The sequence below is a fragment of the Lutra lutra genome, chromosome 12 (genome assembly GCF_902655055.1).
Source record: "Lutra lutra chromosome 12, mLutLut1.2, whole genome shotgun sequence".
NCBI lineage: Eukaryota > Metazoa > Chordata > Mammalia > Carnivora > Mustelidae > Lutra > Lutra lutra.
The window spans coordinates 87758724-87781194 of NC_062289.1; the positions used below are offsets into that span (position 1 = coordinate 87758724).

Sequence of the window (22471 nt, forward strand, 5' to 3'; positions counted from 1 at the left end):
CGTGGTTCGGGGAGAGCGCTTGCGCTCTGTGCACCTGCTGCTGTCCAGGCGTCTGGTTCAGGCGTGCGCTGTCCACTGGAGCTGGCGGCGGGGCGGGGCGGGGCGGGGCGCGGCGGGGCGGTGGGGGCGGGTCCAGGGGAGGCGAGCCCAGTGCTGGAAGCCGGGAGGTGGAGGAAAAGAAACCAGGCCTGGGCCTGAAAGGCGGAAGTGTGTGCAAAAGTCCCGAGCTGCGGAAAAGAAATGAAACTGAAAGCGGGCGGGGAGTGGCATGTCTGCGAGGTTGGGAAGGAGGGACGCGTGGGCAGGCTGGGGCAACAGTGCCGCCCCACCCCCGGCCTCTGCGCGCACGGCCCGGGAGGCCTGAGGTTTGCAGGCACCGGGGAGCGCGCAGAGCGCGAGAGGGAAGCCGGGGCGCACCAGGGTACCTGAGCCGGGCCATGGACGTGTACCACACCCCCGCCGCCGCGCTGGACAGCCTGGTGGCCCGCAACCTGCTGCCGTCCTCCGAGTTCCTGGCGGCTGCGCGGCGCGCCCTGGGCGACCTGGCAGCCTCCCTGCGTGAGCGCGGGGGCCGCGCGGCTGCCCAGCCTTGGAGGGTGCTGAAAATCGCCAAGGTAGGCGCCTTGGGAAGGGGTGGGGGGTGTCACCTAGAAACAGGAGCAGTCCTCGGAGGATGTTGGCACATTACCTCGGGGTTCGCGGACAGGGATGGTTTCTATTGGCTCTTTTCATTCATGTCTTTGAGATTTAAACAACACACGCGCTATGTGCCAGCGCTGTTGGAAGTGCCCTGAAAATAGACAGCACACCACAGCCCCGCCGGGTAGGGACAATTAACCCCACCTGACACATGGGAAACTGAGGCACAGAGACGAAATAATGTTTCCGCGCTTGTAAAAAATCCAAAATTCATTGACTCACTCAGTCCTTCACCTGGTCCAGACTGACTCCAGTCCTCACACCACAGCCTGATCCTAAGGGTGCAGAATCACAGGTATTCTATAACAGCTATAATAGCCATAATAGCCTAATTTACTGAGAAACTACCCAATAACAATAATCATCTTGTTAAATGAGTCATCTCGCTTAATCCTCACATTCAGTGAGGTGGGGATTATTGTCCCTGTTTTAGGACTTCAGAAACTGGGACTGGATGTGGGTGAGCCACTGCCGCAGGCCACTTTTTGTCACCTCAGGATGCCCACAAACTCAGGGAGGAGTCACCCACGAGACCCTCAGCACAAACTCAGGGGCACCAGGGTTGCATCAGGGGAAGCTGGCTGGAGTAGAGGGGACTTGGAGCTTGTCCGGGAAGGGATGAGCAGGGGATGACCCCAGAGCAGCTGATGGTTTCCTAGGGCTGAGGCTTGGCTTGGGAGGTAGGAAAGGGGAAGGAGAAGGAGAGACTCGAAGCCTATGAGATGTGGAGGTAGATTTCTGCCTTGGAGGTGGACAGGAAGAATTTCTTCGGAGCAAGAATTTAGGAACCTCTAAAGCTTTGGCATCCTTCGCTTCCCTGGAAAATCTGGAAATAGCTCTCGTGGCTGAATGTAGCTTATGGCCTTCTGATTGTTCCAGGCTTTGAAGGAGGCCATGGTGAAGTAGGTAAGGGCTACAGGCTACCTTTCCAGTCTTGAGATGCTGCTCCCTGCGGAAGGGGCTCCTTGGAAGAACGGCTGATTCCAAGGCGGGGGTAAGATGTGCGACATGAGCCTGGGGCTTCTTGGTAGACCAGAAAGCAAGGAAGGCGTGGCTGGCCTCTGGAGTCCTGTCAGAAGACACCCCTCCCCCAGGGCCAACATGAAGGGGCTCCCCTGCTCCAGCTAGGACCACCGAAAACGTCTCTTGGCATTGCCAAATGTCCCCTGGGACAAATGTCACCACCAGCCCCCCACTGGGGACCACCATGTTCAAGATGAAATGACACAGTGGCAGGAATTTCTTTTTAAATCACATAAGAGGGGCGCCTGGGTGGCTCAGTGGTTAAAGCCTCTGCCTTCGGCTCAGGTCATGATCTCGGGGTCCTGGGATCGGGTCCCACATCGGGCTCTCTGCTCAGCAGGGAGCCTGCCTCCTCCTCCTGTCTCTCTCTGCCTGCCTCTCTGCTTGCTTGTGATCTGTCAAATAAATTTAAAAAAAAATCTTAAAAAGAAAAATAAATAAATCACATAAGAGGGGCGCCTGGGTGGCTCAGTGGGTTAAGCCTCTGCCTTCAGCTCGGGTCATGATCCCAGGGTCCTGGGATCGAGCCCTGCATCGGGCTCTCTGTTCCATGGGGAGCCTACTTCCTCCTCTCTCTCTGCCTGACTCTCTGCCTACTTATGATCTCTGTCAAATAAATAAATAAAATATTAAAAAAAATAAATAAATCGCATAAGGAAGAAAAGAGGGGTCGAATTAATGGAGCAAATGTGGCAAAGGTCTTCTTTACAACCCTTTCTTCTTTTGTGTAGGTTTAGAAACGTTCACAATAAACAGTATTTTTTAGTGAGTTAATCTATGGGGGAGGGGTGCATGAAGAATGTAGGCTTGGAGCGGACCTCGGACCTCCCAGAGTTGACCTCCTGAGTTCAAAGCACCCGGTGCCGCCTCTCTGGGCGGGGAGTTGGTAAGCAACCTGCCCTGCACTTTTGTTTCCCCCGTTTCCTCCTTGGTGAAGTGAGAGCAATGGTAATACCTTTCTCCCAGGCTTGTTAGGGAGCCTCAGCAAGACGATCGTGTGTAAAAGAGCTCAGTCTGCAATATTTCTCTTTGCTCTGCCCCGTTACCCCTTCATTGGCAGCCCCCGATGTGAGGAGCTGGCGACAAAGATACTGGGATACCATTGGGGTAATGAGCGATCCCAGCTTGGTGGGGGAGGTGCCCCTGGAGGGCTAACCCTGGTTCTGGTCTTTTCTGGCTGTTACTCAACTCACCCCTCCCCCACCCTGTCTTGTATAACCACAAGGAAACCACATCAGGGGTATTGCTTGGAAGTGAAATTATGGTTTGGCAACATTTGACAGGGGGGAGATTCTCATCGTGTGTGTTTCCCTCTGGAGTCCTCGGTGGACGGCTTTACAGGAAGAAACACCTGTCAGAAAAGTCCTGAAAATTCAGGGGGTCCTATTATAGCTCTGGACCACATCCCAGGCAAAGGTCACAAATGTGTTCTGCAAAACAGAATTTGTTTCACCCACAGTTTTCATTTTTAAAAAAAACTTAAAAATTTTGAACTCACAACAATGGTCGACATCGGTTGCCAACATTTAGAAATGAAGGATTTGTAAATGAAGTTGGCTTTTCTCGAAAACGCAGGGCCGGCTGTGCTCAATGTGCCATTCCTGTGCTCAATGTGCCTTTCTACATGGCGTCGAATGCCAGGAGCTGTGTGCCCACGGTCTCCCCTTTCTTTGTAGGGAGGCTCTGATGGCCGGGGCACGGCTCTGAGCGGTGGCTGTGATTCCGAACTTGTCCTCTTCCTCACCTGCTTCAAGAGCTACGAGGATCAGCGTGTTCGCCGGGCAGAGATCCTCAGCGAGCTGCAGACCTTGCTACAATCCTGGTGGCAGAAACCCATCCATGGTCTGAGCTTCGAGTTTCCTCGGCAGGACAGGACTGGGGTCCTATGGTTCCGCCTGGCATCCCCGGACCTTGAACACTGGATGGATGTCAGCTTGGTGCCGGCTTTTGACGCTCTGGGTGAGGGGTGCCTGGCCCTTTCCAGGCTTGGGGGTGTGATCATTAGGAGTAAGACAGAGCTTCCAGTTTGGGTCCTGTCCCGCCCCCCACCGCTCCCACCGCCCCCCACCGCTCCCACCGCCCCCCCCCCCACCGCCCCCGACCTTCTGTGTGGCCTGGGGAACCGTCTCTGGGCTCTGGTGTCCTCACTGCCCATACTGAGTCTGGGCCAAGAAAGCCCAGTTGCTCCTGGGTCTGTGGTCTTCGTGTCCAGATGCTTGGCCCTCGCTTAAGCAACTTTCCTTCAGCCACTGCCTAGAACTGTACTGCTCAGCTCTTCCACAAATACCCCAAAGGAGAAGGCAAAGGGGCATGCGTCCGGCAGTAGGGGGCTGGGGACAAGGCCAGAATTCTGCAAAGTCTTGTCTTTTATCTTAAAAGCATCAATGTGATCTTTGCGTTCCCCTTCCTAATATACCCATGCCTGATTTAATATAATAATGAGCCCCTGTGCCCGCATCTATAAAATGGGATTAATAATGATGGGACCCTAGTTATCCATTTTATGGAGTTTTTGGAAAGACTGTGTGTTCATGTATGGGATGACGGTACTGGGCACATGGTGGGGCTGTATGAGGGCTTGCTTCTCTTCTTCTCTCCCTCCCCTTTCTCCCCCCCTCCCCCCTTCCCCTCCTCTCCTTCCCCCTCCTCCTCCTCCTCCTCATTTTCCACTATTATTATTATTAACCATGATGCCCCTGCAGATAGCCCTCTTGAGTTTCTCCAGTTATGAGGTCCTGGCAGAGAGCCATCTCTCTGCCATCTCCCCCATCTGGACACCCATCCTCTTGGTACATAAACATTAATCACAATAGCTACTCCTTATTAAATGCTTCCCTATTCCAAGCACCTGACATATTTTTATCTCATTCCAAACAAACTGATGGGGCCTGTCTTAGCTTCCTTTTCACCAAGAGGGACGCTGAAGCACAGAGACAGACAGTAACTCACCCAAAGTCACACAGCAAGCAGGCGGTGTCAGGAACCTCGGAAATTACGGAGTGTGCTTACTTTTCCCAGGCTGGGCCCATGGGAAGCTGTGGAGGGGAAGGCACAGACTGTGAAGCTGGCCCGCTTTAGGTTCCCATCCTGTCTCCATCACTGGCCGGCTGTTTAACTTTGGGAAGAGTCCTGAGTGACTCTGTGCCTTGGGGTCCTCAGCTGTGAGATGAGGTGAAGAGTACTTGCCTGATCGGGTTTTGGTGGGGCTCTGGGGGACTCATGTGAAACTTTCAGCCCGGTGCCTGTCTGGCGTGTCGGGCGCACCAGACATATTAGCTGTCGCTCGCTGCTAAAGCATCAGGACCTTTTGCCTTCTACTTTTCCAGCTTCATTTCCTTTCCCTAAGGCACTGATTAATTAAAGGTATGTTTGGCGTTATTCTAGCACTGCCCCAGGAAGCCTCGGGGAGGGAGGAACTGCGAGGTTCTAGGCACTCCCAACCCAGCTGGAAGCATCGCTCCTACGGCTGCCCTCCTTCAGCCTGGCCCTAGGTTTGGAAGGAAGGGACTCCTCCTTCTGGTCTCAGCCTCCTGAGAAGCTCCAGGCTCTCTTCCTCATCCTCCAAACTCCCATGCTGTGGATCCCCTGCCACCAAATTACCCCCAGTGTCTCCATCCTGTGCCTCAGAACCTATCCTGACTCACAGCACCTCCCACCCCCAGGGCCACTCAATTCCAACGTCAAACCCGTGCCCCAGGTCTACTCGACCCTCCTCAGCAGCGGCTGCCAGGGCGGCGAGCACGCGGCCTGCTTCTCAGAGCTGCGGAGGAACTTTGTGAACACTCGCCCGGCAAAGGTGAAGAACCTGATCCTGCTGGTGAAGCACTGGTACCGTCAGGTGAGGCTGCCACCGAGGGTCCTTGCACCAGGCACTCGTGACTGTTTAAATTTGTGATTTCATGCCAGCGAGAATATTTTCTTAGGCTTCACAGCCATTCATGTGTCTATTTATGGGAACTTGCCTGTTCCTGTCATTTGTTTATTATTTTCTACCGCATTAGCTGTCTTGTTGTTGTTGGTTTGTTGGAACTCTTTATATATTCTGGGTGCGAATCCTTATTGTGTTGATATAATGCAAATCTGTTCTCCTAATCCCAGGCTGGTACTTTCACTTTGTTCATAGGTCTTTTGTCACAGAAAATGTTTGAATTTTAATGGAATCAGGTGCCCTCATCATTTTCTTACGTGATTTGTACTTTGTGTCTTGTGTAAGAAGGCTTTGCCTATCCTCACTTTCTAAAATCATTCTTCCGTGTTTCCTTTGGAAAGGTTTTAAGATTTTTCTTTTCCTGTGGTTTCAAGGCTTTGAAACTATCTGGAATATTTTATGTATAGTATGAAGTAATGTGGAGTTTGTACACCTCCCGTCCCAGCCTCAGGAATAACACCCTCCTTCCAAAATATTCATGTTTGTGGATAGACCCTTGTGTATGGAGGAAGGAGTGCCCAGCCTGTGCCTGGAGAGGAGGGGTCAGCCCCACAAAATCGTAGGCATGTAGCTTGGTCCTTGTGCCAGACCACTCATCCTAAAGCAAGTCTGGTATGAGGAGGTGCTGGATAGCCATCCTTGCTCAGTCACTGACTTGCCCTCTGACCCCGGACAATTTCTGCCATGCTTTCATTTGGGGGAATCAGTAACAGCCTCACACTGCCCGCTAGCCTCTCTCTGACTGCTCCCAGTCCCAGGAGCTGGAGGCTGAAGCTCCAGGAGTGGGGGCAGCTGAGAAAGATCAGTTTGCTCCTAAAACCCAGCCTCTGGATGAGGATTCAGCCTCTGGGCTCCTGCAGCCCCAAGACTGAGCGATCCAGCCAAGTTCTGCAGAAAGCTCTCTCCTTCCCCTCCGATTCACCCTCTCACAGATGTGCCGGGAGGAGGCAAGGAGGGAGGTGCTGCCTCCAGCCTATGCCCTGGAGCTGCTGACCATCTTCGCATGGGAGCAGGGCTGCGGGAAGAATGCCTTCAGCCTGGCCCAAGGCCTGCGGACGGTGCTGGGTCTGATCCAGCAGTATCAGCACCTATGTGTCTTCTGGACCCTGCACTATGGCTTCGAGGACGCTGCGGTTAGCCGCTTCTTAAGGCAGCAGCTTGAGAGACCCAGGTACCTCCCCACAACGCCCTCTCCACTCTCCTGGGCTGGGGGCCACGGGAGATCATTAGCAACGATAAAATAAGTCTCCTCGGGGTGCCTGGGTGGCTCAGTGGGTTAAAGCCTCTGCCTTCGGCTCAGGTCATGATCTCAGGATCCTGGGATCGAGCCCCACATCAGGCTCTCTACTCAGCGGGGAGCCTGCTTCCCTTCCTCTCTCTCTGCCTACTTGTGATCTCTGTCAAATAAATAAATAAAATGTTAAAAAAAAAAAAAGTCTCCTCTCCTGCGGGCCTTTGTGGGGGCTGGAGCCAGGCACCGTCCGTGCGGTTCCTAGTCCCTCGGACTCGGCCCCAGAGGGAAACTGCAATCCCTTGGGGCAGTTTTGTTTTTAAAGATTTTATTTATTTGAGAGAGAGAGAGCACAAGGAGGGGTGCAGGGGCAGAGGGAGAGGCAGATTCCCTGTGGAGCAGGAAGCCCGATATGTAGCTTGATCCCAGGACCCCAAGATTATGACCTGAGCCGAAGGCAGATGCTTCGCTGACTGACCCACCCAGGCCCCCCTCTCGGGGCAGGTGTTTTTTTTTTTTTTTTAATATTTTATTTATTTATTTGACAGACAGAGATCACAAGTAGGCACAGAGGCAGGCAGAGAGAGAGAGAGAGGAGGAAGCAGGCTCCCCGCCGAGCAGAGAGCCCGATGTGGGGCTCGATCCCAGGACCCTGGAATCATGACCTGAGCCGAAGGCAGAGGCTTTAACCCACTGAGCCACCCAGGTGCCCCCCCCCTTTTTTTTTTAAAGATTTCATTTATTCCTTTGATAGAGAGAGCACAAGCAGGGGGAGAAGCAGAGAAAGGGTGAAGCAGACTTCCTGCTCAACCGGGAGCTCCATGTGGGGCTCCATCCCAGGACCTGGAGATCATGACCCGAGCCAAAGGCAGACGCCCAACCATCTGAGCCACCCAGGCGCCCCTCGGGGCAGTTTTTAAAAAAGATTTTTCTTGTGTGAACATACTGTGTGCGTGAACATTTTAGCGACCCACAGCATACCCATCCAAAGGGCCCCTTTTGTTGACTTAGTATAAAGTGAAGGTCCAGGGGAAACCACCACCAGATCAGGGAGAATATTTCCAGCGCCCCAGGAGTTTCCCTTTCCTCTCTCCTGCTCAGTGACATCCCCGGGGTGACCCCATTCTGACTGTTACCCTCCCAGTCCTGTCTATTTTAAAATCTTACTGAAAGGGAATCAGAGGGCACGTGCTTTTGTGTCTGGCGTCTCTTCCTCAACGTTAAGTTTGTGAGGTTCTGTCGCATCTTTGTGTGTGTTGTTGATTGCTGTGCATTGTTTCGTGCAGCTGAATCGTGTTCCATTGTGGGGATTTATCACACTCCGCTTCCCAGTGCGCTGATGGTGGACATCGGGCGGTTTCTGCTAGGAGAGGGTTGGTAGGAGCCGCCTTGTACGTGTGCTTCTGTGCGCATGCCCGGTTGGAAGCACGCGGAAGAAAGAGATGGCTAACCTTAACCCTAACCCTAACCCTAACCCTAACCCTAACCCTAACCCTTCTGTCCTACGATTCTAATGTGCATCTAGAGTTGAGGACTCTTATCTAAGTTGCCCTGATTTAATAAGAGCCCATATCAGCCCACCGAAGCAGGCACTGTTGTCATCCCCGTTTTGGACAAAAGGAAAAAAAAGGCTTTTGAAAAAAAGGCTCAGAGGAGGGAAGTCATTGACCCCAGGTCCCACAGCTGGGAAGTAGAAGAGCGGGGATTGGCACCAGCTCGGCTTGACCTCAGAAGCCCCGATCTTGACCACTGTACTAACCAGAACCTTCCTGTTCTCTGGCTTTGCAGGCCTGTGATCCTGGACCCAGCTGACCCCACGTGGGATGTGGGGAACGGTGCGGCCTGGCGCTGGGATATACTGGCGCAGGAGGCAGGGTCCTGTTACGAGCGCCCGTGCTTTCTGCAGGCGGCAGGGGGCGCTGTGCAGCCCTGGGAGAGGCTTGTGAGTGAGGGGCTCCGGGGATCCTTGTTAGGTGTAAAGCCCCACCTACTTCAGGGGCGCAGTGTTTCCTGAGCATCATCCACTGGACTCTGGGGCCCCGGGGTGGGGGCAGAGTGGGGAATGGGGGGCGCGGACACACGAACAAGCTGTTCACCAAGCCCAGCCTGCTTGGAGGGACACCTCTGTGTGCACGGGCTTATTGTCTGCTGGCCACACCGTGTCCCCCCTGCACAGGGGTCCTTTCTAGAACAGATCCCGTCTGCAAGCGCATCCTTTTCTAATCTGCACAAAGGCACCGTATGGGCTAGCGGTGGTCCTCCCGCTTCCCACTCTGAGTCTCAGTCACCCTGACTGTCCATTGGGACGGGGCTGGTGAGAGAAGGGATGGGGAAACTTCTATGCCTGTAAGACAACTCCTTCTACACACTTCCAGGGCCTTCCACGTGCTGGGGCCGCAGGTTTAGACCACCCCATCCAGCGAGACTCTGCCCAGAGGCCCCCTGAGGAGAACTGCACTCTCCATGCTGTGCGCCCCAGGACAGGGGGCAGGCGGCCCTCAGGCCCAGCTCCTGGCCCCTCGGGGGCAGCCAGCATCATCCCTTCCACGCTGGGGACGGCTTCAGATCTGTCCCAGATTGCTGCCAAGGACCTGGACCGCTTCATCCAGGACCACCTGAAACCAAACCCCCAGTTCCAGAAGCAGGTCAGCAAGGCCATCGATGTCATCTTGAGTCGCCTTCGTGAGAAGTGTGTCTACAAGGCCTCAAGAGTCAGCAAGGTGAATCTGTGGGGGGAGACACTGATGGGACCGTCCTGGGGCGCCGCAGTGAGGAGGGGAAGGAGCGGAGGGCCGGCAGGTGGACATCTGTGGAAGGGGAGTTTACCGCCCTCCAAGGTGTATATCTGAGTGCCAGCTTTTAAAAAAATTTTAATGATAGTGTTTTTAAACTGCTATTACCATAATCAGACTGCTTCCCTCCTCTGCTCAAAATCCTCTGCAGTTTCACAGAGAGAAATGGCTTCACGGCCCGTAGGATCTGGTCCTGGGTCTTTCTCTGACCTTCATTTACACCATCCTGGTGTCTCTTTCTGGAAGGCTCTTCCTCTGATCCACTTGGCTCCTTCCCCTCCTGTAAGTCTGGGACCCAAGCCCCCTTCTCACAGAGGCCTGACTGCTCAATTTATAATTACAACCTCCCTTCCACCCCTGGTCCCCCTTTCTCACTGATTTGCCTCCACACAGCACTTAGCATTTTCTGGGAACTGTTGTCTGCTGACTGTCCTTCCCTCCTCCCCCCTCTGCTAGAATATAAATTCCGGGAGAGCTGGGACCTTTTATGTACTCCCATATCTTGGTACACTTGAGTGCTCCATAAATAAGTGTTGAATGAATGGATGGATGGATGGATGGATGGATGGATTGGTGGGTTGATTGAAACAGGCCAACAGAGCACATCTGCAGGCCCCATCTGGCCCTGGGACCTCAATTTGCAACCTGTGGTCCAGATGTGCAATCCGTAGGTGCTGCAGATGTTTGGCCAAAATCTTTAATACTGCACCCCCCCCGCCCCCCGTTATCTGTTGCTGCAGGTTGGTCTGATTTTGTGCAGGGCCCGGGGGTCAGAGGGCAGATGCAGGCAGGTGTAGTCAGACTCTGCCAGGCTTCCAGGAGTCAGAGGTCGCAGCCCTCATGCAGCCTGCCTCTGTCGTGGTGTCCCCGGTCCTGGCCTCAGTGAACCAGTCACATCTGGGCCACAGATGGGGGCCAGCAGTTGGGGTCAGAGTCTGACCCCTGAGCTCAGGGACACTCGCGGGTCTGAGATGGTCCTTCCTCTGCAGGGGGGCTCCTTTGGCCGGGGCACAGACCTGAGGGGTGGCTGCGATGCCGAACTTGTCATTTTCTTCAACTGCTTCAACGACTACAAGGACCAAAGCGCCTGCCGCCCACAGATCCTTAGTGAGATGTGGGCACAGCTGGAATCCGGGTGGCAGGACCCAGTCCCTGGCCTGAACCTCAAGTTTCCTGAGCGGACCATGCCCGGGGCTTTGCAGTTCCAGCTGGTGTCCACGGCCCTAGAAAGCTGGATGGATGTGACTGTGCTGCCAGTCTTTGACGCCGTGGGTGAGGGCTGCCTCCAGCTTGTGCCTTGGAGACTAATTCCCTTACCCTCTATGCTACATAGCTTGTCTGGGGTCAAGATCCCCCACTTTGCAGAGTTATTGGGTACATTAGTGAAAATTACTAAAAAGCACGGCACGTATTTGGTGCTTAAAAAAAGAGTCCCGATTGCTGTTCTGTTGTACAATGTGTATTGTTGATTGCAGTGCTATGTAATCGACGTTCAAATATTAATAAAGGCTGGTGAGTGGCTGGGTTGGGACATGCAGATGTCTTCGTTAGAGCTCTGCCCTCAGAGTGTTTCAAATTTCCACAGGGCAGCTCTGCTCTGGCGCCAAACCCGCGCCCCAGGTCTACTCGACCCTCCTCAGCAGTGGCTGCCAGGGCGGCGAGCACGCGGCCTGCTTCTCAGAGCTGCGGAGGAACTTTGTGAACACTCGGCCGGCCAAGCTGAAGAACCTGATCCTGCTGGTGAAGCACTGGTACCGTCAGGTGAAGCTGCCAGACCCCCTTGCTCCACTCGGGAAGCCGCTGCTGTCATGGCAGCTGCCTCAGCCAATCAGCTCCTCTCCTGGGCAGACATCTCCCTTCCTTCGCTTCTTATTGGCCATCCCCAGTAGAAGGACCACCTCCTCCATCTCCATCCTCCACTTCCTGCCCAGACCGGAAGCCCTTCTCTAAGAGGAAGTCTTTTCTCCATCAGACCCCCAGTGCTTGTTTCTTGTGGTGGGGTTCACCACCCCTCTCTAGCTGATCAGTTTCTCCTCGCTCCTCCCATTGCTAATGCTCTCCCTTCCCCCTCTCCCCCCAAGCCCTAGCTTATGCTGTTCCACCATCACTGTCCTCTGTGCAAGTTGTATTAAATAACCCCTGAGCATCTTCCAGAGCGGCCCCACCTAACACTTCTCTGAAAGCCCTCGCGGTCATGTGCTCATTCAACAAACACCTACTGAGCATCCACTGCTGCTTACGTCACTATGGTGACAGATGTTGGCATCCCAAGCTGAAGATATTGCAGCCCCCATGCCTTTACACCCTTTGAGGAGAGACTCCAGGCAAAGACCAAGTCTGAGATTCTTAGTCTTAGGTCACTGTGTGACCTTGGACAAGTCACTCCCCCACCCAAACCTCAGTTTATCCACCTGTAAAATCAGAAGGGTTCGATTTTTAACGTGGCTTTGTTTTTATATACCCCTCCCTCTCCAAGTCCCTGGGGCCATGCTTAGCACATAGTAAGATGCTCATGTCCACTCATTCTTTGATTGGCTTTGGGTGACATAGGTCGCAGCTCAGAACAAAGGACAGCAGCCAGCCTGTGCCTCTCTGCCCCCAGTCTATGCTCTGGAGCTCCTGACCATCTTCGCCTGGGAGCAAGGCTGCGGGAAAGATTCTTTCAAAATGGCCGAAGGCCTAAAGACCGTCCTAGAACTTATCCAGCAGCACCAGCAGCTCTGTGTCTACTGGACAGTCAACTATAGCTTTGAGGACCCGGCTATCAGAACACACCTTCTTGGCCAGCTTCAGAAAAAGAGGTGCAGACCCACTTCCCCATTGCCTTCCCTCCATCATCCTTCACCTCCGCCATTGTCGCCCTGGAGTCATTGTGTCCAGGAGGGGTCCAGGGTGGGACCTGGGTGCCCCAACCCCACTTGTCACTGTGCTTCCTTCCAAACTCTTTCCTGAGGAAGCATGGACACAAGGAGCCCCCATAGAAGCCAAGGCCAGTTTCGTTAACAAAATAAAATACCATTTCTGAAATTAAGGGACCACCCAGTACCTTCCTGAGTTAGCTGGCCAGGCAGGAACCCTACTACCATGCTTAAGGGAGACTGGGCCAACCCTAAGGTCCTGACACTCTTCTCCTTCTCCCCAGCTCCCACACCCTTCCCTAGTCTCTCCCACCCCCCTGCTCCTTCACTGATTCCCACCTTCCCCACCTGCCTGCCCACCCACTCTGCCCACAGGCCCCTGGTCCTGGATCCTGCTGACCCCACCTGGAATGTGGGCCAGGGCAGCTGGGAGCTGTTGGCCCAGGAAGCAGCAGCTCTGGGGACACAGGTCTGCTTTAGGAGTGGAAAAGGGACATCTGTGCAGCCCTGGGATGTGATGGTAAGAGGGGAGTCCCTGGAGTGGCGGATGATGTTGGGGCCCCCCTTCCCAGATCACCTTTCCCTGCTGGTGCACACGTCCCCAGCTGCTGGGAGAGGTCACTGATGATGCCTGGCCACTGAGACATAGGTGGTTCGGTCCCAGCCAATGCGTGAGTGACGTGGGATACAAAAGTCTCACCCTTGTTTGAAGGTGAGGCCAGCTCTGTGATGTAATTCTTAGTCCAGTGTTCCTCGGGGGATCAACAGAAGCTTTATCCAGCTGGAGCCTTACTTAGCTCCTTCCCTGGCCCTCTTCTACTTCCCTCACCCCCCCTTCTCCTGCAGACACCAGCCCCAGTTAATCCATGCACAGAAATCCCCATCATGGGCTCTGCTTCTAGGGAACCCCACTTAAGATGATAGCCAGCTCCCAAAGGGATGTTGAGTTTATCGCATTTGCTGTTGTTCAGCAGGATCTCATAACCAGTGCCTAATACTCAATTCAGCCCGTGACGCATGGGCCTTGTTCTTGCCCCCATTTAAAGTGGGGAGACCGGGTGACTGGGTGGCTCAGCGGGTTAAGCCTCTGCCTTTGGCTCAGGTTATGATCTCAGGGTCCTGAGATCGAGCCCTGCAATGGTATCTCTGCTCAGCAGGGAGCCTGCTCCCCACCCCCGCCTGCCTCTCTGCTTACTTGTGATCTCTGCTTGTCAAATAAATAAATAAAATCTTTAAAAATAAATAAAGTGGGGACACCAAGGCTGTGTGTTGGTGGTGGATCCAGAACTTGAACTCAGGTCCTGCAGATGCTACCACAGAGACCTACCGACCAGCTGAGAAAGTAAAAGGTTATGGGAGATAGTGAGAGTCTCATCCGCTTAGGATATCAAGAGTTAGGGCCAGGACAGTCACAGGGAATCCTGCCTCAAGCTGGCCCTACCCGGATTCTTTCCATAGCCTGCTCTCCTTTACCAAACCCCAGCTGGGGACCTTGACAAGTTCATCGGTGAATTTCTCCAGCCCAACCGCCAGTTCTTGGCTCAGGTGAACAAGGCCGTCGATGCCATCTGCTCATTCCTGAGGGAAAACTGCTTCCGGAATTCTGCCATCAAAGTGCTCAAGGTGGTCAAGGTAAGTCCCCAGAGAGCTGTGGGCAAGGAGGGTCCTGTAGGCTGGTGATCTTTCCTAGACCGGGGCCTGGCCTGACTCACTTCTATCATCCTTACGACAATCAGCACAAGGCCAAGCCTAGAAGAGAAACCAGAATGTGGTTGTGGGTGGATGGCAGAGAAAGGACCCAGACATGTCCAACACATCTCTTTTGGTTGCTTGTGACAACTAACTCAAAAGGAGGAACAAAAAAATATATATTAGCTGATGCAAATGGAAAGCCCTATCAGGAACAGTTCGAACCTGGAGTCCATGCAGGGTCATCGGGACTCAACGTTTCATCCCAGCTTTTGGCTCTGCCATCTTCTGTTTTGGACAGGCCCTTTCCATATGATGGTCCTTGGCATCTCTAAACTTCCAGAAAAGGGAATTCTATTTTCTTAAAGTTCAAATAGAAGTCTTGGAATTGAGTCTCATTGGCCTGACTGGGATTTATACCCATCCCCAAATTAATCCGGCGGGCCAGAGAGACATGCTCTGACTGGCCAAGCCTGGCTCATATGATGGAGTCCTCTCCACATGGACCTGAATGTGGGGGAGGAGTGATTCCCCAGAGAAAACTGGAATGGTGATCCCAGAAGACAGAAGGGATGCTCTGTGTTAAGAAGTCACATTATCCACTATATCAGATACAACCTCAGTCCACAACTGAAGTCACAAGTGAGACCCAGGTCAGCTCCAGAAGATGGTCAGCATGGAGTCAGTCAATGAAAAGTCCCTGGTGATTTGCTGTGTGACCTCAGGCAAATACCTTCCCCTCTCTGATCCTTATCTTTCTTATCCATAATACTTGAAGATGATAACCTGGTTCACTGGTTGTCCACCATGGCCTCACTTAGAGCCACTTAAAAAATTATACTGATACCCAGTCTCCCTCCCAGGCCAGTGAAATCACAGTCTCCGGGGCATAGGAGCCAGACATCAGTCATTTAAAAAAAAAAAAAAAAACTCTCCTGATACAGATAGGCTTGAGAGCCACAGGCCAAAAAGAAAAAAGAAAAAAAATCTCTCAGATCTCTCCCAGCCCCCAAACTTGATGGGATGAGAAAGTTTACATTTGTTGAAAGGTTTAAACTTCTGTCTTGCACATTTCTTTTCCTCATAATCATACTACATATTAACCCCATATGAAAGAGGTAAAACAGAGAGGTTAGGTGACTTGCCCAAGGTCACACAGCAAGTTTCTGACCCACAGGCTCTAGCAGGAGCCCTTCAGGGGTCAAGCCACCTCTGTGTCCTCCCCAGGGTGGCTCTTTAGCCAAAGGCACGGCTCTGCGAGGCCGCTCGGATGCAGATCTAGTGGTGTTCCTCAACTGCTTCAGCCAGTTCACCGAGCAGGGCAAAAAGCGGACTGAGGTCATCTCAGAGATCCGAGCCCAGCTGGAGGCATGTCAGCAGGAGATGCAGTTCGAGGTGAAGTTCGAGATCCCCAAGTGGGAGAATTCCCGCGTGCTGAGCTTCTCCCTGACATCCCAGACGATGCTGGATCAGAGTGTGGACTTTGATGTGCTGCCAGCCTTTGACGCCTTAGGTGAGGTACCCAGGCATAGTCTTGAGAAGGGGAAAAACGGAGGCTGGGCTGCCAAGGACGGTATTCGGGTTGGTGCATTGCACAACCAGAGCACACCCGCTCACAGCATAGGCCTTATACATAGGCATGTTTATCATCACCCTCCTGCAGAGTGTCTGGAGAAAAGGACACCTTTCTCGAATTCATGCAACAGTGTTATGTGGCCTCATGGTGGCTCTGGGCTGGGTCCTAGTGTCAGCAGTTGCACCGACATGGTGCTTGACCTTGAGTGAGGGACTTCCCTGCCTCAAGCACCAAGGTCTTCCTTCACCTGATGATGCAGGTATCAGGGTGTCGCCCTGCATCCCGTCTTTACATACGTGTGTGCCATCTCCTCCACCTGCCATGGACCCGTAGGATCCATGAGTTCTGTAAACGTGCCGAGTATGTGCCCAGCATTCTCCAGGCACTGAGGATAAAGCCCTGAACACAACAGACACAGACCTCTTAGTATCGGTTCAGTTCTGAGTTTGCCTCGGCGAGTTTGCAGGAGGACGTCCCCTGTATCTGAATGTATTTGGTTCCCGAGGTTGGGAAAACAAGTGACAAGGAAGGGATTCATCCAGGAAAGCATCCAAAGCTACACGGTTCTCCAGAAAGCAGGAGTTTGAATGTCAAGGAATGCCTTTAAGGGCAACGAAACCAGAGGGTGACATCAGCTCACTGCATGCGGTCCTACCAGGAGCTCTGAGACCGAGGCTCTCCCTTAGTTAGAGATGCATGAACGAGCATCCAAGAGCCCTTAGGGATGTGTTAGCTCCCAGCTGAGACTTTCCTCATGATAGGTAAACGGAAAGGTTGAAAGGGGACAGGAAGGAAAATAAGGTATTTTAATGCTGGGTCATGCCATGTCTTTGCTCCATCTAAAATCACCCTGGGACTCCCCGCCGCCCCCCAGAGGGTCCCAGCCCAGCTGTTAGGGAGATGCCCAAGTAGGAGGTCCTGGACGTCCTTGCTCATTTGGCCCCAGCAGGACTCTGGGGAATGAGCTGATGGTGGCCTCCTCCCTTTCTCCAGGCCAGCTGGTCCCCGGCTACAGGCCCCCGTCTCAAGTCTACGTCGACCTCATCCACAGCTATAACCACGCGGGCGAGTTCTCCACCTGCTTCACGGAGCTGCAGCGGAACTTTATCATCTCTCGGCCCACCAAGCTCAAGAGTCTGATCCGACTGGTGAAATACTGGTACCGGCAGGTGCGGCGTGAGGACCCCCCACCCCCGCCACCAACCTTCCCATTGAGGTCCTGGGCGGGAGCAGGGGCCAGAACCCTGGATTGGTGGAGCAGAAGGAGTGGCACTCCCCAGCCCAGGGGACCTTAGTTAGCTTATCTGGAAAATTGGACTGGTGTCACTACTACGTCACAGGACTTGAAGGGATAATGCCCGGCCAGGCATCTGACACGTGGCGGTGCCCCATAAAATTTGGGGGTGGGCTTTCCAGCTCTGGAAGGGTCCCTCCTGCTCCCTCTTCATTGCCAGTGTGAACCAGCACATCCTCTTTCCCCTTATTCCCCAGTGCAACAAGATGCCCAAGGGGAGAGGCTCCCTGCCCCCCCAGCACGGGCTGGAACTCCTGACGGTGTACGCTTGGGAGCAGGGCAGCCGGGACCCCCAGTTCAACATGGCCCAGGGCTTCCGCACTGTCCTAGAGCTGGTCAGCCAGTACCACCAACTCTGTGTCTACTGGACCGTCAACTACAACGACAAGGACAAGACTGTCAGAGACTTCCTGAACCGGCAGCTTCGGCAGCCCAGGTGCTGGTCCTTCCTCCCCATCACGGGGTCTCAGAGATGGGGTAGCTCACTCTCCCACATCCGGAGGGCACAGAGCAAGGAGAGCAAAATCCTCTTCCTAAGACTGAGCTCCTTTCTAACCGGGATCCCCTTAGCACCTGGGGGATAGGCAGTCCGTTTCCTCGTCCCCCGTAAATAGGGTTGCCAGATGAAATGCAAGGCTCCAAGTCAAGTATGAATTTCAGATAAACAAGGAATCACTTTTTAGGATAAGTATATCCCATGCAGCATTGGGGATAGACTTATGTTTACTCAAAACTCAAATTTAACTGGGCATCCTCGGCTTGTGTTTGTTCAATCTGGCAGCCCTACCGGGGAACCCACCAGGTAATGTAGGCATGCCTTATTCTTTGGGATTTTGCCTCCCTCTCAAATGGTGCAGAGAGAGCAGAGATGCTTTCACACCTCCAGTCCGTGGGTAACTTAGCATGGTGTGCTGAAAAAGACTCTGAGGTGGTGCCATCTGTCACAGATATAGAAAGGGAGGGTGATAGGACCGGTGCCATGATCAGTTACAGATGCCAGCTACCTATGGTCAGGGTGTGGCCCAGATGAACAAAGTGATCGATTAGTGATGTCTGCCCTGGATGCAGATGGGAGAAGTGGCCCGTGCAGAGTGTTGGCTGAGGGAGGAGACTAGTCCAACCAATCTCTCAGGAGACACCCCGATGTGACCAGGAATAAGCCTGACTCTAATGGCAATTGCAGGCCCATCATCCTGGATCCAGCTGACCCGACGGGCAATCTCGGCCACAATGCCCGCTGGGACCTGCTGGCCGAGGAAGCCGCCGCCTACATGTCTGCCCTGTGCTGCATGACCAGGGACGGCACCCCCATCCAACCATGGCCAGTGAAGGTAGGAGAGCAGTAGAGCAGCAGGGGCAAGCTTCGTTGGGGGCAGCATGCTCAGGGAGGGCCAGGACTCCGGCCAGAGGGGCAAGCCTAACCGTGGCCCTACGTGCACCCCCTGCCCTGTACAATGGCTGTCCCTGTGGTCTCAGCTTCACCGGGAAGGTTAGGGCTAACCAGCTTCTTCTGCCGCCTTGCCCCAGGCTGCTGTGTGAAGGCCAGAGTCCATGTTTGTACCAGATAGATGGAAGGACACCAGCCCTCGGCATGAGGAAACTCAGGGACACCTACCAGATGTGTGTGTGTGTGTGTGTGTGTGAGAGAGAGAGAGAGAGAGGGAGGGAGACAGAGAGACTGATCCAGCCTCTCCGTCCAGCCTCCCCACTCCGTGCTCTCCTCCTACTCTGTGCAGCCTACCCACCTGATACCTGTGGGTCTGTGGGCTGGCAGCAGCCTGGGTTCCCAGCCTGCCTGCCATGCCTCTGCTCTTGGACAGCGACAGTTGCATCCCACACTGCCCCCGCTGAGAATGTCCTCCTCCTTCCCGACTTCTGTGCCTGTCCACACTAGCTCATGTCTGCTGCTGAAACCCCTCCCTGTCCTGCCAGTGGCCTCTCCTTCTTCCCCAGTCCAACAGCTTCTCACAGAAAGGACAGTCTTCATGCCTTTTGTCAGCCATAGTCCCTTGCTAGTGGCTGCCTGGAGCCCTGTGTCCTGGAGGATTCTGGAGAACAGATACATACCTGGGAAGAGTGACCTAATCAACTAGTGATGTCTGCCATGGACGCAGCAAAGGAAAGTCACGGCGTGATGCTGTGATTGATTAGCAGTGTCTGGCCTGGATGCAGGAAGAACATGCTCACGGGCCTACAGTGTATGGCTAAGCTCCCGAGTTGCTCTCTGAGCTCAGCCGCTGGCAGGAGAGCATGCTATGTGGGCTAATTGTATCTGTCACACACGGAGTGGGGCACGTGTACCATGCAGCCCCTCTCAAGGGATGCCTGGCTGCCTTTTTGCCAGAGCCTGATTTTCTTGCCCCTTCCTGCTGCACTCATTCCCCGCGTGCGCATCCCGAGACCATGCCCTGTTTGCCTTCCTGAATTTTTACTGGGCTCTTGTCTTCTCTCCTGGCCTGTGGGAGCATCACCAGTGGGATTCTCCATCCCCAGAGCCTGGACGTGAACCAGTGCGCCAACGACAGTGCTCAGCCTGCTTCTCTGTGACCTCAGAGCAAAGGCACCAGGTCCATGCAAGGGACCCCTGGGCCAGCAACAGTGTCCCTCTTAGTCACGGCTCAGCAGGGAAAACAAAACAGTCCAAGAATTGTAAGCAGAAAGGGCTTCCATCTAAATCCCTGGGTGGTCTGGAGGAACGGAGGGTGGGGACGGCGACCAGACTGTTGGCGTCAAGATTAGACCAACGTGGTTGAAACAGAGGTCAGGAGGCCACTGCTGCCACTGACACTCACACTCACAAAGCGGGGGGCCAGACCCAGAACGTGGGCTCTGGTGGTCACAGGCATCGCTCAGGGCTTGCTGGCCCCCAGTACGGCAGGAAGATGCCTCCGGTCCACCTCCATCAGAACAGTCTAGATTACAGCCAGAACTCGGACAACAGGGCAGACTGGAGGGGGCTTGCGTCTCCCACCCACTGTAGCACAGGGCAGAGCAGATGCCCAGTGCCGACAGCCCGAGTCAGGGACAGCAGCCCCAGCAGATGCACTGTGAATGTCTGTTGCGGGGGGTAAGCAGGTGGTCCATCCCAGGGGGAGGAGCAGGAGGAGACAGAAGGGAAGGAGCCCCCACGCATCCCCTGCGTGCCCCCCGCGGGTCTCAGCAAGCCTGACTCCCCATGGCCTGTGGCTAGGCATGCTCTAACAGAGTACGTCAGATCTGCTCTCTGGGAGGGAGACCGTGCCCAAGAGCAGTTCTTCTGTTGCCCCTGGGACTATAGGGAAGTCTCAGAGGCCAAGCCCACCAGCACCTCCTGTGCGCCCCCATCTGTGAGGGCAGATGGTGCCAATAAAGTCTCAGACTCACCTCACTGACTGCATATCTGGGGGTGGGACTCTCAGGACCCCAAGTCATACCTTTGTGGTTGGCCAGTCCCCAGAGCTCAGGACTGATGCTTGCGGGCCGCAGAGACCTGCCCTGCCAAGCATGCACCAGCAGGTGAGGACCTGGCCTTGACCTTGCTCGTCCTGGGTGGAACCAGTGACGGGTCTAAATTCGGTAATTCCCATCTTCATGGCACAGACTCTAGCTCTCCCCACCCCCAACAAAATGGCTCTTGAATGAGGGGAGTTGTGAGATGGTGGGAATTGAGGTAGCCCCAGTAGGCAGGAGGTAAGGAGGACCTGTCTGTCACCTGGGCTGGGCTGATCCCTGCGGGGATTTATTCTACTTTAGCTCCTTGTTCTTTGACAATGACCACCCTGGTATTGACATAGTGACCCCACCATGACTTTCGAGGGCTTATCCAGTACCAACTTGATGTCAGTACCAACTTGATTTCTACATTTAATGATCCTAGAGATACTCCCCAAAATGCCCACAAGCACTTTTCTCTGGAACTAAAGGTCTTAAGGAAACATACACATGCAAGGAAAGTTCAGATAATGCAGGAAAAAAGAGCTCTGAGGAGAGAGTAGCCCAGGCAGTATTAAAACTTACTGGGAGAGGGGACACCTGGGTGTCTCAGTCGGTTAAGCGTCTGCCTTCGGCTCAGGTCATGATCTTGGGGTCCCGGGATCGAGCCCCGCATCGGGCTGTCTTCTCACCCAGGAGTCTGCTTCTCCCCTTCTCCCTCTCCCTCTGCGGCTCCTCCTGCTCGTGTTCTCTATTTCTGTCTCTCTCAAATAAATAAATAAAATCTTGGGGAGGTTATGTGCTATGCTGAGTGCTATGAACTGTGTAAGACTGATGATTCACAGACCTGTACCCCTGAAGCAAATAATACATTATATATTAATTAAAAAAAAAAAAAAAAACCTTGGGGCGCCTGGGTGGCTCAGTGGGTTAAAGCCTCTGCCTTTGGCTCAGGTCATGATCTCAGGGTCCTGGGATCGAGCCCCGCATCGGCCTCTCTACTGAGCAGGGAGCCTGCTTCCTCCTCTCTCTGGCTGCCTCTCTGCCTACCTGTAATCTCTGTCAAATAAATAAAAATAAAAATCTAAAAAAAAAAAAACCTTTACTAGGAAGACTTAGGGGATAAAAATAATGAAAAGCTAAATGTGATCAATCAGCCATTGTGAGCCCCGCAGAGTCAGGGGTCCTCCCCGGTAGTTCACAGAGGCTCCATCTCTTGAGGCCGGAGAGTGGGGGAGAATGAGGACCCTGTCCAGAAAGGCAGCACGTGCGCAAAGCAAGACTCCAAAGAAAGTGTCAGGTTTGTTTGTTTGTTTAATGCTTTAATTTAATTTTTAATTTAAAAAAAATCATCCTTGACATGTAATTCACACACGGTGAATCTTGATTTATAAAGGGAACAGCTCAGTGGTTTGGGGATAGTCACAAAATTCGCATTTAGGATACTCACCAGGTGAGCCATGTCACGAGGGGCATCTGCTATCCTGATTCCAGAACATTCTCACCAGCCCCAAGGGAAACCTGAAATCCATCAGAACTCACTCTGCATTCCCGCGGCCCCTCCCCACCCAATCTCTGGCCACCCACTCATCTGCTTCCTGACTCTATTATCGCCACTTCCTACAAAGGAGATGACACCGTATTTGTCCTTTTGTGTCAGGCTTCTTTCACTTAGCAGCACGTGCTCAAGGTCCGTCCGCGTGGTGTGGGAGCTTCTACATCCCTGGTTCCCCCTTATTGTTACTGGACGATATTCCACTGGGTGGAGAGACCACGCCGGGTTTACCCAGTCATCCCCTGGTGGGCGTTTGGACTGTTTCCACGTTTTGGCCTTTATGAATGTTGGCATGGGATTTTATGCAAACATGTATTTTTCTCTTGGGTGTATCTAGCCAGAAGTGGAATCGCTGGCTTGTACAACTCCAGCTTTAACGGTGACGACCCACCTTAACGAGTCCCCTGGCTCTGTG

At 53.7% G+C, this 22471-nt stretch overlaps 1 protein-coding gene across 4 annotated transcripts; it reads left to right on the plus strand.

The window, feature by feature from the left end:
- The first annotated feature begins 239 nt into the window (after positions 1-239).
- Positions 240-21210, plus strand: OAS3 (2'-5'-oligoadenylate synthetase 3). Of its 4 annotated transcripts, XR_007121858.1 has the most exons (17): positions 240-614; positions 3399-3714; positions 5385-5560; positions 6583-6821; positions 8670-8823; positions 9257-9601; positions 10663-10945; positions 11259-11434; positions 12224-12474; positions 12907-13051; positions 13990-14163; positions 15448-15733; positions 16790-16965; positions 17288-17526; positions 18274-18421; positions 18618-18722; positions 18756-21210. XR_007121858.1 is itself a non-coding variant. In XM_047697080.1 (16 exons), exons 1-16 carry the CDS (start codon positions 438-440, stop codon positions 18627-18629), a joined length of 3297 nt encoding a protein of 1098 aa, XP_047553036.1. In that variant the 5' UTR covers positions 240-437; the 3' UTR covers positions 18630-21210. The 4 variants fall into 4 exon arrangements, 3 of the variants coding, with proteins under 3 accessions (XP_047553036.1, XP_047553038.1, XP_047553039.1); XM_047697080.1 differs by having other exon boundaries at positions 18618-21210; XM_047697082.1 differs by having other exon boundaries at positions 241-614; positions 3399-3681; positions 18618-21210.
- Positions 21211-22471: the final 1261 nt, after the last annotated feature.